General features: G+C 42.3%; 1 protein-coding gene and 1 long non-coding RNA gene across 2 annotated transcripts in view; one reads left to right on the forward strand and one right to left on the reverse strand.

The window, feature by feature from the left end:
- The window catches only part of LOC112494066, a 26,426-nt gene extending 19,049 nt beyond the window's left edge, over nt 1–7,377 (forward strand). Inside the window, exons 2-4 of the long non-coding RNA XR_003059192.1 lie at nt 6,831–6,935; nt 7,007–7,222; nt 7,292–7,377. This is a non-coding gene — a long non-coding RNA (uncharacterized LOC112494066). The remainder of the gene's footprint in view (nt 1–6,830; nt 6,936–7,006; nt 7,223–7,291) is intronic.
- Nucleotides 7,378–15,101: 7,724 nt separating this feature from the next.
- LOC107265743 lies at nt 15,102–15,884 on the reverse strand. The gene is made up of 2 exons (XM_015735500.2): nt 15,768–15,884; nt 15,102–15,540 (listed from the first exon to the last, which is right to left on the reverse strand). Exons 1-2 carry the CDS (start codon nt 15,816–15,818, stop codon nt 15,271–15,273), a joined length of 321 nt encoding a protein of 106 aa, XP_015590986.1. The 5' UTR covers nt 15,819–15,884; the 3' UTR covers nt 15,102–15,270.
- Nucleotides 15,885–18,992: the final 3,108 nt, after the last annotated feature.

Below are 18,992 nucleotides of genomic sequence, written 5' to 3' on the forward strand. Positions count from 1 at the left end.
CTCTCTCTCTCTCTCTCTCTCTCTCTCTCTCTCTCTCTCTCTCTCTCTCTCTCTCTCTCTCTCTCTCTCTCTCTCTCTTCCCTCTCGTCTCTCCCTCTTACTCCAAGGCTATCAAACAGCCAAGAGGCGGGCTCTCCTTTTGTAATAAAGGCAAAAGTTCACGAGAACGGTAGAGAAAAAAAAAACCCAGGACAATGAAGAAAAAAACTCGCTGTGTTACATTCGACTTTTTTTGTCCCGGGAACCGCAGCGGTAATAAAGACATTAGTCGAGGCCCCTGGGCCTTAGTGCGATCAAGACCTCCATTCCAGGAGGCCAGTTAGTTCAGACCAGAATCTAAGTCTAACTGCATTTTCGGCGAAATGATCAACGCCTGGCCCAGCTCTAATTATGAAAGGGGCCGAGTGAGAATTCCAAGTAATATAGTATACACCAGTGGCAAAGGTTAATCACGTCTCGCCAATTCCCTATCGGGCGAATAATTCCAATACCAGATATAAATTTAACCCGAACCAAATATTCGTCTAGTGGAAAACCATTGTATTCCCAACAGACAGAACAGAAAACTCATAACGAGTAATCATTAGCTCCTGGCTGAAGTATCGAGCACGAATGCTGCTACGAGTCTCGCGCAGGAAGATATTTACGAGGTAAAAGCATCGCGTCGCGACGCTTTGCAAACAAATGGACTCGGGAGTCTTCATGGAGCAATGAAAGCTTCGTATAAACCTCATTTCGTTTCACGACGTTGGCGCAGCTTCAACCTACCTACCACACGACATATCCAACCTAACATAACATTACTTAAGCAACCTAGCGAATAGCTACACCTGTAAGTAAATACAGAATGGCATACACTCGGCTCGTTACGTCATTAGGAGTTTTAGTTTTATCGATAATTAAACAAAGTCCATATCGTCAAGTTGTTTTGTCGCTTCATAACCGAGATATTACAGTTTGCATTATAAAGACCGCAATTTACGTACCTGAAGCTTTGAACAGTCCTGCCTTCCGTGTAAAGTTCGTCAGGTTAGGTAGTCCCTACACAACATGTATTAAATTCTTATACTTTCAGAACGTATGCGTGTAACGTTGAAGTATCCAGGTAATGAGGAGCAATACAGGATGCTGCGGCTATAAATGAAGATAGAATGTAAAGCATAAGTGGTATTTCTATATATATATATGTGGATGAAACAATTTAGTATATATGTACCTAACGTATCTCATCTGTGTATTAGCCTGAAGCTATCTAGCAAGCCTTCATATATACCTGTATGTAATACACCCTCGTGACGTGATAGCTTTTGATACAGGGTGTATGACATAGGTAATTAAGAAGACTGAGCCTTTCGTTTATAGCACCGTAAAATATTAACAAAAATTATTAAACTCTTAATAAATAACTAAGTTTGTCCGCACCTACTAAATATATCGATATTTTATCAGCTCCCCATTTAACTGCTGGTTAGTCGACTTTGAGACAGAAGGATGTTCGATACTGTTGAACGATATCCCAAGATTGGCAAACTGATCGATCGGTCCTTGAAACGAGCTGAAGACACGAAGAGGTGTTGCTGGCACACCGGATACACCGGATAAAGTATGGTCGACGAAGAGGAAGAGTTAACTTCGCGGGACCTTCTACTTGTACGTGGGTGATGGCGGATTAAATTGTGTAGGGAGGGGATTCTCAAATATTGTAAAGGGAACGGGTAAGTATGTCAGGAGTGTAGAATTAAGGGGTATTAAGGAACCCTTGATAAGGACTGTTCTTCCTTTTATAAATGGAAACGGGAAAGGCAATGGCAGCCTATTTTAAGATCGTACAGCCGATTCGAACCGGAGAATAAATAATGACAGGATCTGTCGATGGCTATCGGTTCCTTTCTCCTTTTTAACTAGGCGAGTAAATCGGACATAATCCTCATGGAATGGCGTCGTTCGTGATTAGCGTGCTGACTGCTGCTCTAAGCCTCCAGGCTGGAAGATGGCGTGTTAGATATGGTTATACCTTGTCCGGACTTTTGACTAGATGGAAGAAGACATCAAGCTCTATCCTTAGGGTGCAGCTGCTGTTGCATTAATTAAACTCGTCCTATTTGAAGACGTTCAAAAGGCGCTACAGTAGCTCTCAAGAGTTTTTGCTACTGAAAACTGCTGCGCGTCTCGGTGATTTTACTTTTTACGAAACAGCTTGGCTGTATGTTATGCTAATTTTTCAAGGAAAAGAAACGAGATCGTTCGTCAGCGACGGAGAGAACGAAGATCCTAGATTCTAGCTAATAGTTACCTGCTTACGTAGTCTACTGAATTTTTCAAAATCCAAGTAAGCTCTTGCGTAATCTTGAATTTCGTAACTCTACCCTACCGTGCATATAGATTTTCATGAAATATCAAGTAATTAAAGGTATATTAATTGGATTCTAATTACAGTTATAGGAAACCCCCTATACCGAGTTGGCTAACGATCCAGGAGAGTTCAGGTTTCTTCCCTAAAATCCATTATTTCCATGACGTCAATGGGTCCAGAAATGGCGGCGGTAGCTACCAGTGCCTCCTCTCCAGCATCTCGTTCGGTGTCGGAATAATGACAGTAATTAAGGACCCTGCGTAGTGATTACTGCACTTTCTCCTCTATGTAGCTACGTGCACACATCCACGCGCAAGGAGATCCTTGCTCATCACTGCACATCGCAAGCCCGCTTTTCCCTTCATGGTTGCACAGAGAACCACGCGGCTCTATGCTCCTCGTATATAAAGGGGATAACTCATTGAGTGAGCGCGCAGTGTAGAGTAATTACTTTAATCACATCCTGGCAGCTAGCGTCTTGATGAAGTCATTACTGGCCTCGCCTTCATGAAAGTACCAAGCCGCATCTTGTATTTAGCGATCCGTAGCGTGATACGATGCGCCAGAAGCGCGATAATTCCTAAAGTCCCTACATACTGTGCCAAACGAAAGGCTTCGATCTTCTAATCATTGGCTCCTATGAGCACCCTTAATTATTAATTAAGGTCAAGTGAAATAGAAGTACAGAGACCGGTGAAGAGGACTGAATCGCGAAGCAACGAACCTATCCTACCCATCTACCTGTCTTACTAGATACTCATTCATCTGATTATCTGTCAATTCGCCACGAGGATTTTAAAAATTTCACAACAATAAAAATCAAGTAAAATCAATTAATCGGCATGAAAGATTGATTAAAATAAATGATTTATTTAAATAATTAAGAGTATCGTCTTGATTCCTATTTATTTTAATGTTAATAAAATTTGCAACAATTTTCTCGCTCAAAGCTCTCCCACAGCATTTGTTCACAGTCGGGCTACTTTTTCTATGAAAGTATTAAGGATGCCAAATAAATGTCCCATCCTCTCATTTTCCAATTAACGCGTCTCTAATTAAGATTAACTATAAAGCCCCCAAGGCTCCCTTAATGACGGATAACGGTCGTACCTTTAATTGATGCGGTAGCGAGAGTAACGAAATCACGAGTGAATAGATGCGGAGATATAATTATTCGTGACAGGCGCCAGAGCCATAGCTAGCCAAGCCTTCGGATAATAGGTGGTACGTATACCTCCGAGGAGAAAAGAGGAGCCCTTTCTTGCCGTCTTTCTGGGTCATTTGGTTCCTCGGGTTCGCGGTTAAATTTTCCTCCTCGCAGGACGATACTGTCTGCCGACGTAATTTAAAAAAGAATCTGTGCACCAGGAGCACTTACTCCCGTGCCGCGATAACGGTACAAGAAGTAACCCAAGAATGCGACTGTAATTTCTTTGCTTATAATTTTCCCCGTTCTATTACCCTCAACACTGGCTATGCTTATGAGCAAAGTGCAGAACACTTCTGGCCTGAAGCTCCTTGGGATCAGCTGGTACAACAACTAAGTAACGCGGGGCCGCGCACCTTAAGGATAAAACTTGTGCAATCCCTTCGTGCGCAGATTTACAGGATGATGAGGACCCTCAGGACACAAGGTAGACGGTTAGCTGTATATGATACGTATATGCACCGAGCTATAGCAGCTTCGCCTTAAATTGCTTTTCCGCCTACTCTGGATTAACCAAGGAAACGAACATGCTAGTATTTCTCTTTGGAAGGTTGGATAACACCTGCCACTATCAAGAACCAGTTCACCAAGTCTGGCTGTACCTTTTAAGATCATGGTTTTAACATCTTACGGTGGGTACCCAACAGCCTGCATACTGATTTTATTTCTATGATTAATTCCTATAACTACTGATCGATTACTTGGGGCTGATTTTTAGAAACCATATTACCTCTTGGGAACAGGAGTTAGAACGAAGATACCATTGCGGCATAGGCAGGCGGTTTCCACATAGGGTAACCAACACAGTCGCGTGGTATTAAGTCATTACGGTCGGGGCCCGTCCTAATAATACCCTTTGCTTGGAGTGAGCGAAGTGAGCTAGGTCCCATCCATCCATCCGACCATCCAGCACGACGTGCCGCATCCTCTTCACCGTCAGGGACTCTCAACTCGTCTACCCTCCATAAAAAGGTCCTTCGAGAATCTGACTAATCATTGCCGAAGAGCCAAATTGGACTTTGTCTTTAAAACACAGACACGATATTTTCAGACTGAAAAATCACCACTTGAAAAATTGATACCGGTTTCTTCATAGCAATGCATACGGATGCCAGATAATACCTGGATAATAACTCTTAACGAGCTTTCTGTGTTACACCGGTGGCTTGATCATTGCCAACTGAGGTAGCAGTGTGTTTGGCCGTTGCACTTATAAAGTCATTAAGTCATCAAACTGCCGGATGCCGGAGCAAATTTTTTAGGCAAAAAAATGAAATCTGGATCAATGTTTTTTTTCTCGTGATACCAAATTACTACCTATTACTTCCTTCTCTTTAATGTCTTCCTTTTTGAAATCTGACGTAAAATCAGTTTAAAGGGTATCGAGTTCGAGGATGGAAAACCAAAAAGCTTCGTCCAGGTATCGGTTTCCTGGTGGGCATGCTCGGCTTACGTACTAACGTGTACCTACATCGTAGAACTACGCGGGTCTGGTGAGTTGCATTGAAACCCCACGTGGGTAATCCCGTAATAAGATATTAATGCCAGCAATCTCAGGAGTAGGACGTGACTTTAGGGCTGCCCTCTATGCAAAGACTCGTACACTCGTAGTAGGATAGAAAGAAAGAAAGAAAGAAAGAAAGAGTCAGTAATGCAAGAGACCATACTCTGGGCATTCTATATGAGAATAAAGAAGAGAGAATGGATAATAAAGAGTGAATAAAAAGAGGAGAAAAACGGTCAGCAAAAGAAAGTAAAGGTATAGAAACAGTAGAGTAAGGATCGAAGGAGAATGGTAGAGAATGGATGAGAATGGAAGAGTAGCGCCATACTCCAGCACGAGATAATAACTTCATACGAAGTGCCGGTGGTCCAGCATATATATATACCATGGCACTGCACACGTGAAGAGTGAATCGACGCGCAAGGGCGGAGTAGAAAATTCTCTGTAGAATCTTGAAAGCCTCTATATAACTACGTATATCCATAACCATCCCCGTGTGTACAAACTATATGCGCTACAGTCCATACAGTATAACTATGGGGCATACGGCGATCGTGTAATAAGATATTACGAGGTTAAAGCCGCGAGAGCCCGTCGGGCCAAGAGCAGAAAGCGAACCCGGTGGTCTTTGCGATTTCTTCGGATAGCGGCCACGTAGAAGAAGTGGTCCTTCCTTATCCTTAAGTCAACTGGTTACCTATATGTCTACCTACCTTTCCAAGAAATTAATTCAGCATCGGTAACATCACCGTCTAATTAAATACTTCCGCGAGAAGTTCTAGGTTATCCAAAAATCTCCGTGGCGGAGGTACGTCAATTATTTTATACGGTAAAAAAAAATAATTTACTTCTTGGATGAAATACTCGTTGATTGCTGTATTTTGTTCCAATTCTGTCTACCATGTACTACCGTTTCACTAGACATCCCTGGATAGTAGGTCCTAGTCCGATGAGCGGCTGAGTGTCTGATTAAAGACTAGCCATCGATCGGATCTCGCGTCTCACCTTCAACACTCGAGCTATACCTAGATAGAGATTCGACTGCTAGCTATGCCAAGGTGGTAAGGGACAATCATCAATGCATCTGCTTCCTACCAATACCTAATTCAAAAGTTCCCAGGACTACGATACTGCCTTCCTATCGTTGTCTACCATTCACCCGTCAGAGCTCGTTCTCATCCGGAACGTCATATATTCATTCTACTTCGTGATAATTTCCATTCTAGTTAGCTCCGCAACGTAATACTACTACAGTCTTAACAGTCCTAGCGTCACTAGCTTGGTACCACTACTTCACGTTCTATTCCCTTTTCTCGTACACCAACCCGACTTGGGAACGGTACTTACTGCAGACTCGGTAAACCATAATACAACAAGATCTGATTACCAGAATTGCCTTATTTGCATCCAGCCAGCCGTCGCTCTGTCTCTTGGATTGGAATCTTGAGATTGAGATGAAGGACTCATGCATATCATCAGGACCCATACTTCTCCTTACGGTTCGCGAATTCGCCTTTGAGTTATCTAGGAAGATGCTATGCAACCAGCCAGGCAGCCAGACTGTCTCTCTATATCAAGAATCCATGACTTCGACATCTTTGAGTATCGTCCTTCCGAGTCCATTACGTCATTGATTTCCCTCAAGTATGAAATTCCGTTATGGACATAATGTACAGATACCGGAAATGAGAGGATTTCATGATCAAAATCACAGTGGAATATCTTTATAGTCGTTCTGTTTATGTAATCTTTATGTCTTGTTTCAGAAGGGAGAGAACAGTGGCAGTAAGGAAGTTACAACCCTGATCTTCAACTGAAAACTAATGTCACCCAGTTTTATTATGACGTTCCATAACATTAATATTATATTGGTAAGAATTTGTTTATCTCATCCACATTCCCACCGTTTTGTATTGCTCTTTTCTATCTTTATATGTTTTAGGTGCACTGCCGCAAGTTCTTGAAGGCGCCTAAAAATTTAATCAACCTCAACTAGGGGGGGACGGGGGGAGGGAGGCTGACCAACCCTAGAATTTTTCCAGGGATTCAATCAAACGCACTCCCTACAGATACAACGATATATATGCAATCTATGGGATTTTAATGAACGAGATGTCACGTGTGTTTCGTGGACACCCTAACAGATTTCCATATCACGGTAATAATTTCACGTTACATTGCTACTGGCTACGATCAATTTATACATATTTACATATACGTCCTATAGGATGTTCACTACAAAATCAACCCGCATCTCTACCGACGATTGCAGAAATACAGCTGCAGTCCCAGGCATGGATCTTTCATCTCCGGTAAGCATAGTTTAAACGGAGCAGATGGCTCTGGAACACCTAGAGCACATAGAACTAGACTGGATGGTATCTCCTCTTGCTCGAGAGGAGCGAGAAACGGTTGCTCATTTGCCTAGTCAAAGGCTCCTTTCTATTCTCCTCCTTCGACTTTCCATCTTCTTAGCCGTCCCACCCCACACCCTTCCCCACAACCACCACTTTCCAATAAGATGCTGAGGCTAAAGACGATGGTGTCAGGGATTCCGAGGCTTTACGCAGGCTTTCTTCAAGTGGCTTCTTATCAGCCTATCCGTGCCTATACCTATCGTACTCTCTTCAGGTTCCTCCTTGGCGCATCTACAACCACTGATAACTGTACAAGAACATATGCTTTAGGTATACACATATCCACCTAAGGGGATTCTGTGTCATCAAAGCGGAATGGGACAGAGGCACAAAGTGACAAAAGCTTTTCTTTATTTACTGAGGCCTCAGAAGTGGTTACCAACTATGGTATCTCAGTGTCGTTACAAATAATTTACGTGCCCATGATAACCCTTTTCTTTGGATACCATATCACTTACCCAAAGGAATCGTAAGTACACGGTATAACGTTAAGTCAAAATGGAGTAGACAAGAGGTAAGCGATAAAGGGTTTCTCTCTTTGCTGAAGTCTCTCAACCACTTGGGGAAGCCTCTTCCTCAAGGAGAGACACGCCACTCTGCCTCTTCGTGCCAGGATTTAGATTAGACTTAGCCCAAGGCTCGGGAATGAAATGCAGTCAGCCTTGATTCTGTAAACATAGCATTTCCATATCGGGCGTCGACAGGCTACACGACTAATGGGCTTGATGATCCAATGGTTGACGTTCAGGATTACGAGTATGAACGTTTCTAGGCAAACGACGATTGCCAAGCGCTTAACGCAGGATGCTGCAGTTTATCCAGGAAATTCTGGTATGGATATTTGCACGTTCTCTCCCTTAATCCGGAATCCGCTGACTCTGAGAACTGATCCAATTTTCTTGCACCTATGCATATACATTATGTCACTCAAGATCCATCCTCATTTTCATCTTCAAGGCTTCATCTCTTTCTTGTGATTATTCTTCATGAAACTTTAGACGGGGCTACTTTTTATTTTATTAATTACGCATCTGTATGCTAATGCCATATGAATTATATTGTCGTGTCTTTCTAGATGCAAATCCATTTTATTGGCTTACGAAAAGAACAAGGGTTCGAGTCTGTCTCGTTACGAAAAGGTGAACCACAATGGGGTCTTAATACCAACCATCCATTAGACCAACTAAATCCCAAGGGACTTTACCGTTGATTTAATCTCGCTGTTTTTTGCGGAAAATTTCGCTAAATTTCACTAGGCCTGCTAATGCTCCAGTACGCGTTTACTAATCCGTCGCGGATTTATGATTTCGCGTTTCGCGAAATTCAACGGTCTCCTGTTCCCCCATTCATTCTAAAGGGTCGCGACGTCGACTGTGTTACCATTGTGTTTTGTTCATTCGTTTTCTACTGCCACCAATTAATTCCTGCACAGTCGGTATTCGTATCTCTTTGTGAATACACGGCCGTACAAAGGGAAAGCATCATTCAGGGGCTCTACGTTGACCAATGTCTGATCACACAATGATCTTTTTCACATATATGATTAATAGCAAATCAATAACGTACGATATTCTCTAAAAAGAAATTTATTAGTTTTATTCTCCGTCATATTTTGATTAAAGAACACGTCACGTAGAAAAACCTATTTTGCTTTTCTATGCCAAATCCCTAGTCAGACTCCAATGGGTATTTAATAAGAATTTAGGCTAGAGTGAATGGACTTGAGTTACATATATAGAAATTCTCCTCCGGCAGCCCAACATATAGTACAGACAATCAGAGGCAGGTTGACTTTTGGCGCTAGTCACTCACTAATGGACCCGCTAATGTGATTATAGCGACGACCTTTGGTCCTTCAGACCCCAGGCAGAACTGGTTGCCATCACCTTCGAACCTCCAGCTTCACACTCCCTGGAGCACGAAGAGACGTAGGAAAGGCAATGACGGTAGTAGCTACAGAGAGGATCCACTGGAGGGTGGGAGTGTAGCATAAAGGGAGAGAAAGTCTCCCGAAAGAAAAAACGAAAAAGATAGAAAAAGCAAAGGCTCGTGGCAATTTTTCATCTCCATTTTCCTAGGGATTCTCGCGTGTCTTTTATCTTTTCTCTTCCCTCCGTTCTTGCCGGACACTTCTAGTCTAATAGCAATTTACGTTCTCGTTGTGGAAGTTCAATGGGAGTCTCTATATCTAGATATGCCCATCTTCTTCTCGACTAGCTCAGTACGGGTAAGCTACTTTCGACTAGCGCAGGACGCGATTACTTATTAAAATGCATTTAAGAAAAGCTGCTTTACTCAGCTACTGTTCTAAGGAATTGAAGAGAGAAGGGTCTTTTCGAACAAGCATCCAGGATAGGTGGGTACTCTTACAATTTTTTCTCTCGATAACGAATTCACTGAACGTTATATCCTATCTACGAAGAGGGGAATGGTGGGTACCTAGTACCCAACTGAGGTCAAGAAAGAAGCATTGCCATCGAAGATGAAGAATAAAGGGATCGTTCATCTCTCCAGTGAACTCCGCACCCGACCTGACCTGGCTGCTATCCATAAAACCATAATTTCCAGCTCGCATGCTGCCCGACTTTCTCCGCACCCTTCAGACCTCCTGGTTTAGAGGCTGGAAGCCGTTCGAGAGGACGCGTCATATAATATCCTCGTTACTTCAGGATTGAGGACCGATCAACTTGCACCAGGAAGAAAGATGTCTTCATTTGGACCGGTGCATATGTATATCGCCCTGGGGCTTCTTTCCATCTACTTTTTTTTTCTTCACTACTTCATTTCTTCCTTAGTTCTTTTTTGCCTCGGGATGATGCTTCTCACTTCGGGGAAGTTAGCAGGTTACGAAGACATTATCCTGTGGGGTGACATAATCACGGGGCCCGGCCCCAGTAATTTGATGGGACTTTGAGATAACCCCGTATCTAATCCTAACCCACTCAGCCATCATAGTTGGCTAACCCGCGACTTCCATAGCTCGGCACCCTGGCTCTACCTCATCATCGTAAACTTTATGCCACGCGGCACTACTATACCTACACCCCCCGCTATAGGTATTACAGGGTACATAGCTGCGAGCTAGGCGCAGCCCTCAATTTTATCCAGCTCTTTATGGTCCATCGGACCTCGGCTGAACTTTGAAAGAGCTACTCTCAGCTCCCTCGACGTCTTCAAAGAAAAAATATATATAAGTATAGGACCCTTAGACAAGAAGACATAATACCAAGCATCCCTGGGCAAGTAGTAAACGTGTATGGATATATTTGAAAAAAAAAAAAACATATATTCGAGTGACTGTGGATTATACGAAATTCGAGGAAATAGGAAGCAGAAGACTGTTAACGGAAATAGCAAAGTTTTCCGGAAAGCGATTAACTCCAGTTAGCACACGGCATACGTTAATCCGGACAATCTCGAAGTCCGAATTTCACCGAAGCGAATTCGACGCCATTGTTCCATAGCTAGGATAGCCGGTAAAAAAAAGTGCATTTGCATTAAAATATTCAGTTTCCAATGGTAACTCTCAGGCAACCGGGGTACACGGATAAAACATGAAGATGATGTTTCGCCGACGATTACACTAACAAAAAGTCCATTTACATGAAAACTCCCTCCTCGTATCAATCCCTCCATACTAATATATTAGCACTAACCCATTTGAGCTTCCACCAAACTGGCTGCGATCGCACAAACTCGAAGGACGAGTCCATGAAAAATGAAGGCGACGCGAGAGCGCTCCTCGATTTACGGCTCCTCGTTCGACGCAGCCGATTTTTGCTCGTAAGGCCGACGCAGGCGCCACCACTGTACCCCAGCGCGTACTAACAGCACGGTGAAATATAACCTCCTTCTGTCCGTCATAAAGTTATAGCCTAGCGTGCCGGAGCGCCATTAGCAGCCTCGTAAAAAAAGGTCCCTGATTTGTTTCGCGTAACGAGGGTCCACACGGTATAGACGGAATAAGGCAAAAGGTACGAAGGGCGCCGAAAGACCTGGTTTAACTGAAACTGGAGTCTTCTCTGAAAATTGCGAAAAGGTGGAACTGAGGTGAATATGAAAGGAGACTGTCGTCGGTGCTGGCGAGAGTTCTTACCGGAGTCTAAGGATGACGGTACTGCCCCATAGTAGGTAGAAGTAGGTACTCTTAAATACGCATTAACACTCCTTCCGAGAGAGGCTCCGATGTATTTTTAATTACGATCTTTCTTTATGCGCGATAAAGAGACTTTTTATGACGGCACAAAATCTCGTGAAATTAGACACTCCCACCTACCCTCCCGTCTTTCAATACTTCCCTTAATCCCTTTTGCCTACGCTCGAGCTCACTGACTATTTTAAGGTTAGCTCTGTATACGAATCTGACCGAGAGAGAGAGAAAGGTAGAAGCAACTCGTTAAAAAACTCAGCGTATAATCTCAACGAATTTTATACGACTACCTAGAGACGTTTGCAAAAGACGTTTAAACGTAGAGAGAAATTTTTAAAAGAAGTTTATAATACAGCATTATACCATTAAAATTAAATTTATCAACCTCGCGATCTCCACTCGCTTCGATATTACAGACTGTCAATACTGATACTTTTCTTAAAAGCTGCTTGCAGAGGTCGAGTGAGTTTCCAATTATTCAAGTCAATCCACCACGTCCGAGTTTGCATACCCACAACTACGTACCAATAACGCGTTCGCTCCAATACTTCCTAGTCAATATTCAATCCCCGAGAAAATTCATTGAAAAACGTCTTGAGCAGACAGCTACATCGAAATAGTAATACGGTTACGATTACACAGAGTCTAAAAAAAAAAAAAAGGAAAAATCGACAGCATATCTGTTTATAGCTATATATCAGTTCCTGGAATGGCTATCGCACAAGCAAATGAAAGAGCTTGTTATCGCCAAAAATTGGTCTGATCACGCTTGATTAGTCCGCAAATGAATATGCTCTCTGATAACGGCATCAAAACACAAAGAGAGTATACGCCTCAAAGAGCAACCAAGCTGATAATCATGGAGAATAAATAGGTATTGAAAATTCATTCATGCTTCCAAAATATACATACCTATATCTATACGTATCATTAAATACAACAAGTAACGACCATCCCAGTAATTGCATATGAAAATAATATTATGAAATCCACTGATGAAATCTTGCTCAGAAATGCTTCTCTTTTTCAGTAACCTATCGAACGTCGATCAATTATACAAAACTCAAGGTGCTTCAGAAATTATTGTAAATTCGTGGAGGAAGTAGAGTTGACGCCTCTCTTGTATACTATATTGATTATCCGTTTAGCTGGCCACTGCAATGCACCAGTCGAGTCGGTTCCACTCGGCAGAGGCTCGAGTCCCTCTCGTCAATTTGCATTTCGCGATTCCTTCTCGATAGATACCTACCTACGTATCATCTGTGCACTCAAGTTTCCGAGTTCGTCTGAAAATTCAGCTAAGAATGGCTAGCGGGGTAAAATAATGTAGGATAATTTCAGAGGTAAACAGACAGAACGTAATTCGTATTGAATAAAATTTATTATCTAGGAACAAACGTTCTAGGGATTTCTAGGGGAAAAAAGAGAATGCATTTAGATACAGGGTTTTACCTTGCCGGGAAACAACGCGAGACAAGCGAAATCCTTGAATTTCTTATGGGTCCCTGAGGGTGGAAATTCCTCTCCCATGGGAGGACATTGCCAATGGTGTCCTTACTCGAAGGATGATCGTAAAGTAGCGCTTCCGCTTCCAAGTTATCGTTCGCTTCCCCAATTGATTACATGAATTATAGATGCGACCCGTAACGTGACACGATCTTCCTCGTGCGAGTTACCTTCTACCATACTGGCCTACGTGTTTATGCTTTCAGCATCATTAATGTCTACTGGAAAAGAATTAAGACTGGACCGTATAAGCAGTACGTATTTATCTACGCGATATCACTGCGGATCGTTTTATCGTATGTTGTGACTTATCCTTGAGGATGATTCGTGAACATCGTGTGTAGAAATTTTTGTAGGCTATATTCATAGCGTGGCTACTTGCAGAACGAAGCTTGATGTCTGGTGAAAATTTCATTTGCCATGTGGCTGCGGTGCAAGTGAATTGATTTTCTTTGTGTATTTTTAACATTACAGTAAGAGTCCCAGTGAGATTAATTACTTTCGTTAATACGACCTGTGAAATTGAGAGTATTGCAAGATTGCGAAAAATAGATGAACAAAGTGGATAACTGAAAATAAATTTGAAAAAAAACAAACACGACGACCAGCAGCAAAGGGTTTTTTGCTCGATATAATATTACAGGTTCGTACACATCGATGTAAATTTAATGAACGTTTTGCGTGGCCGTCTTAAGAAAAGCGTCGCGACGAGGACGCGCCGATGTCGCGCGTCAAATCCTTTTGTCCCAAGCGATTACATTTTTTTCTCTTTTTTTCTCAAGGACTTAGGCTCGCACGCGAGACCATCCCCTGCAGGCTACTCGTTCATTGTAATAATAGCAACCGGCAATGGAATCACATTTCTTTATCCCCTTTGTCCATATTTCTAAAAGAAACAAGGAGGCTAACGCATATAACAAGAACACGCTCCATTTTGCACTCCCTTTGTGATGCTTCAAACGTAGGAAGAAATAATTTGTGAAATAATTATCACGGTAAAGGCAAGGTTGGGCACGAAAGGGAAAACATTAAAAAACATGGAAAACCAGCAAATCGTAGCAACACTCAACGCACGATACAATTTCCTGGGGAAATATATAGTTGTCGAAGTTGGAATTAAACCCTAGTCTATATATCTATATGTTCAATTGAGAGGTAACCTATAAAGGGCACGGTAGCTAGATGGGCAGTTATTTATGAAAAAATCGATGGTTATACCTCAAAAGCATATTTTACGTTAGAGCCATGCCCGAGAGTCCATAAAATAGTTGGTATAGCAAGTACTGGCCTCCTGGCCCGAGTCGGCGGTAACTTAGTCCTATGATTGACGGTTTCCTGTTTCCGGTTTGCCGGGACTGATATATTATAACGTGCAGGAAGTCTGCGCGATGCATCGCCGCAAAATTATTGGCTCTTTCCTTATGTTCTTATCGAATTTGGCCAAGGTTGCCACGAGGGCCTAATGTTTACCAGTCGCAGTGATGGGGATTGCGAAATAGCGGGGGAATTTTTCTCTTGGTGTCCTCAACCCCTCGAAGATCAAAACTTTTTTTCGGGAAGCACACGCGGCGAAGACCAAAAGCAATCCTCGTGGTATTAGTGTTGCGTGGAAGTCGACGGTTGCCGTAAAATATTTTATATCTGGACTGTACCTGCAATTTTCAATTCTTTCCTAACTATTTTTGTTTTTTATTAATTGACAGTTCCTGCTTGGAATAGTTTCCTCAACCAACCATTTAATTACTGACAAGATCCGTCTATAATATCGCATATAAACACTCACACGTGCTATCCTACCATGCCGTGTAAAGAAACTCGTCACGCGTACATTTTTAACGAGACTCTGTTCTTCTCCCCGGCAACGGGTAGCAGACTGGGGTGGTACATGAGTAGTTGGGGTTGGTGCTTCAACTGTCTGAACTCATACGCACCTGGGATATACGGAATAATTATAACTGTGACAATTAATGTAACTTCAAGCATCAACTTTTAATCGTGAGATTGCATTTAACTACAGTGCATTATGAGATTTTATAAAAATTTTGCTTTCCTCTTATTATAATGCACTACAGTGCGAAACTATATTTTTTATCGTTACTGTGCTACTTGGCTGTGAGGTTACATCGGGGGCTTTTATACTTGAAACTCGCTTGCTCCTGTAGGGACGGCCGCAGTTGCTAATTTTGTTAGGTCCTGGGATGCATGTTGCGTCCAACTTTTTCCAGCTTCTATTCCTCTCTGTGCTGTCTGCTGAGCCGTGTGCCATCCATTCTCAACAGCATGCTTCGCATATTCGAAAGAACGATTGGTAGCATTCTGGGCGACTCTCAGCGCGTCCTCAGCTGTCTGCTTGAGCTTGTCGAAGACGCTTGCATCTTCTTGGGGATGCGGTCTCGAGGACGCCTGTCGAGATGTGGGAGAATCAGCGTTACCACCATTGTGGGAGAAACATGCATAACGTTACTCTTGAGAAAATATTGCGAAAGGTGCTAAAATCACTATACTATTCTACAATCGACAAGCGGCGGACAAAAATCCTTCCTGGTATTTCGCGAGTGAACCGAATCGAATTCTGGTCGTGTATAGTTTTTAAATATTACTGCTGTAAATATCAACTGATGAAGTCTCACTTGAACAATGTAGAGCGCTACGAACAAACTTAATACAAGTATGTTCTTCATGGTTCAGAATTGCGTGCTTCGTTCCCACTGACTGCCACAGACTATCTAGCGTAAATGCCATTTCTCACTTATCTATAATTATTGCGTGAATCAGCGACCGGATGCTGGCATTATTAAACCGCGGGCGGAATTACTGAGCATCAGCGATTGATTGTATAGCATTGTTAGATCGGCAATGTAGGAAGGACGTTTACCCAGGTGTTTCTATCTATCAATCGCATGAAACAACCTAGTGTGACTTACGGTTTCCGCAGTATTATTACAACCGGTAAAATTGAGACCGTGAAGTTATCGATATCGAAAAATCCGGCAGGATTTAACGGATATAAAATTCATGGCCATGCGATTGTCTAATTTTCAAAAATATTTCTCAACTTAAAAAATCCGCATTCAGGCCAGTCAATATTAGCCTTGTATAGCCTTGTGTTACTGTGCACTTGTTTTCTCTCAGTGCCGCCAATTTTGCTGGACGGCATTTTCTCCTGGACTTTTGTTTGCGCGTACATTGAAATACACGGTCAGATATGTGATCTGTGTGCGCACGCATGTAGCGAATTAATGTCGGGATCGCTTACCGAAAATTCAAGGTGATTTCTTTCAGAGTGAATTATTCATTGTAACTTTTACGCAAGCATCCGGCACGAGCGGATGATAATTTTTTAGTTAAAAATTCGTCACCGGTACGGCGAGTCAACAAATTTTCGTTCGAACTTTTGTGTGAAATGATACGAAAAATAATATGGGTGAAAATATTTTTTAAAATGTATCATGCATTTATCATGAACAGATACATCCTATCTACGTAACAGATTTAACAGATTCAACAGCATCTTAAAGGAGAAATATGAGATCGCGGATCGATCGAAGAAAAATGATGCGCGTGAAAACGACGCTACGAATCTAACTGTCTTTTGGAATATTGTCAAAGGTAAACTAACGTCATGAAAATCTTTACATTTTTTTTTTTTTCAACAAATTCCTCCGAATATTTATTAACCCAATTAAATGACATATAATGATAATGACGATTTCCCAGTTTTAAAAATACCTAAGGTGGATGGCCCAGTCATCGGCCATGTACAAGTAATCGTCAGCTTTGTTATAATACTGTAGATTTTGCTATAGTCGAAACATACACTGACGATTACTGGTACATGGCCGATGATTGGACCATCCATCCTATACTCTTTTAAGACGTAATCGTTAACAAGAAAACTATTTTGAATACTAATTTTACCTCGCTCGGATTTCATATATGAAAAACGTGGCTCATCTAATAATCTCATATTTAAAAAAAAAAAGAAAAAGAATAAACTTTTTTTTTCATTTCTGACATCATAACTCCGTGCATGCACCTACACATAGAGAAGGTGAACGGCAGCCTTAACATAAGAGAACGAACATTTTTCATCGGTCTGGCAAGGAACTCAGCAATGCCAGGAATCGGAGGAGCGGCCCGAGGCGACTAATCAAGGGTAATAAAACATTCGGATCGTAAGCACCAAACGGTACTGCTTGTTCCACGTCGACAGAACATTTAGCAACCGACGAGCCGGCAAAGGCTGCGTGGCGCTAGTATCGGATGTGAAAAAGTCGAGCAACATTAGTGAAACACAGCGACGCTCTATCATCTGGCAGTGCGCGTACAGTTAAATAAACTTAGGAAAATGCATTCGTGCCGGTTGCACCGGATGCGACTGTCATCCTGGGAACCCATGCATCATCTTCATAGAGCCGCGCGCCATCGTTCTATAGTTATATACCACCCTCTTCTATGCACCTCCTGTCCCTTCTCAATGGCCTTTCCCACTCTCCCACTCCGAACCACGAACATTATTAATCCTCTGTTTTGGTCCCAGAAGTATTTTCGTTCGCGACGATATATCCCGCGAGAATCCTTCGGCCATTAATTCATCGCGGTGAACCCTTTCACAAGCGACATCCGACTATTTACTTCCACTAGACTCCTAGGATCGGCCCTGCTCGTATGTCAATGTTCGTTAGAGCTACTGTAGCACGTCCTATGCACGAGTTTTTCCCAAAGGTTCTACTCCGTTCAACCTTTTGGTAAATCGTGTATTTTGTTGCCTATAGCATCGGGACAACGCGGATGTATTAATAACGGGCTTAAAAGCGTACTAAGAAACGTCTTTATATACACAGAAGACTCTGATCTTCAATTTCCACTTGGACTTTTTTTCCATCGTAGACGCCATCGCGACTCCTTTAAATTTACCTACATCTATCAGATCGCCCGGTGAATTTGTACTTTTTGTTCGAGTTCCTTTTCATTCCTGTCACGATAATAATACTACTGAATATATGTATACTGCTTTAGAAAATCAGAGCCAATCCCAAGTTATGTACTATCAGAAATCTCGAAAGGTATTCCCCGTACGGGAGTATAGCGTACGTGAAGCGAAGTTCATAGGTGCTAAGGAGTTCCTGGGGATATTTCGATCGTCGGTGAGGACGTTAATGCTATCTCCATAATCACAAGGGTTGAGTGACAGATACGTGATACGGAAACAGGTCGGTTCGTTCGCTCAGGCCATTACTAGTCTCACCATCAATCCCTGCGATTAAGCTAATAATTTCTCGTCGGCTCCGGGAGCCACGGCTGTACCGTAGCAGGGTTCACGACATGGTACAGGCTGAGTTACCGTTGATGCCCCTCGAGATATTCCAAAATATATCGCGCATACCGATATGATGTACTGGGCAAACACGTAACGGGATTTAGGGTCTTTCAAAGCAAGTATTTCCGACCCTTCGATCGAGCCAACTCCGGCTGCTGGACTGTAAATCGAGGACGAAACTTCGAAGGTGAAGGTTAGACATAAATTTTAAAAAATTTTCAATCTCAAAAAAAAGGATTTCAAATAAAAGTTATAAAAATCATTAAAATACATTGTTATATTTACCATACTTTTTATACCTTCCATACGATATTGAAAATTTTGTCTAAAAAAATTTATCAATCCTCCGCCATCTTATGACAAGACTGCAATCCTAGAGAAATGCTTTTCGATAAATTCATCATCAGTCACGCCTGTCGGATGACTGGTGACTCGCGCGGGATTCTCAATGTATACATTGACTAATACATCTTATGCATTATTCCATGACGCGGATCCACTACCGTGTTTCCCCAGGGAGATCGATCACTTAATC

This window comes from Cephus cinctus, unplaced genomic scaffold (genome assembly GCF_000341935.2).
Source record: "Cephus cinctus unplaced genomic scaffold, Ccin1 Ccin1_scaffold0240, whole genome shotgun sequence".
Classification (NCBI taxonomy): domain Eukaryota; kingdom Metazoa; phylum Arthropoda; class Insecta; order Hymenoptera; family Cephidae; genus Cephus; species Cephus cinctus.

Coding starts and splice junctions, on each gene's coding strand:
- LOC107265743 (XM_015735500.2), bottom strand. CDS start 15,818: ATGAAGAACATACTTGTATTAAGTTTGTTCGTAGCGCTCTACATTGTT. Junction 15,541..15,767: donor TAGCGCTCTACATTGTTCAA/GTGAGACTTCAT, acceptor ACATCTCGACAG/GCGTCCTCGAGACCGCATCC.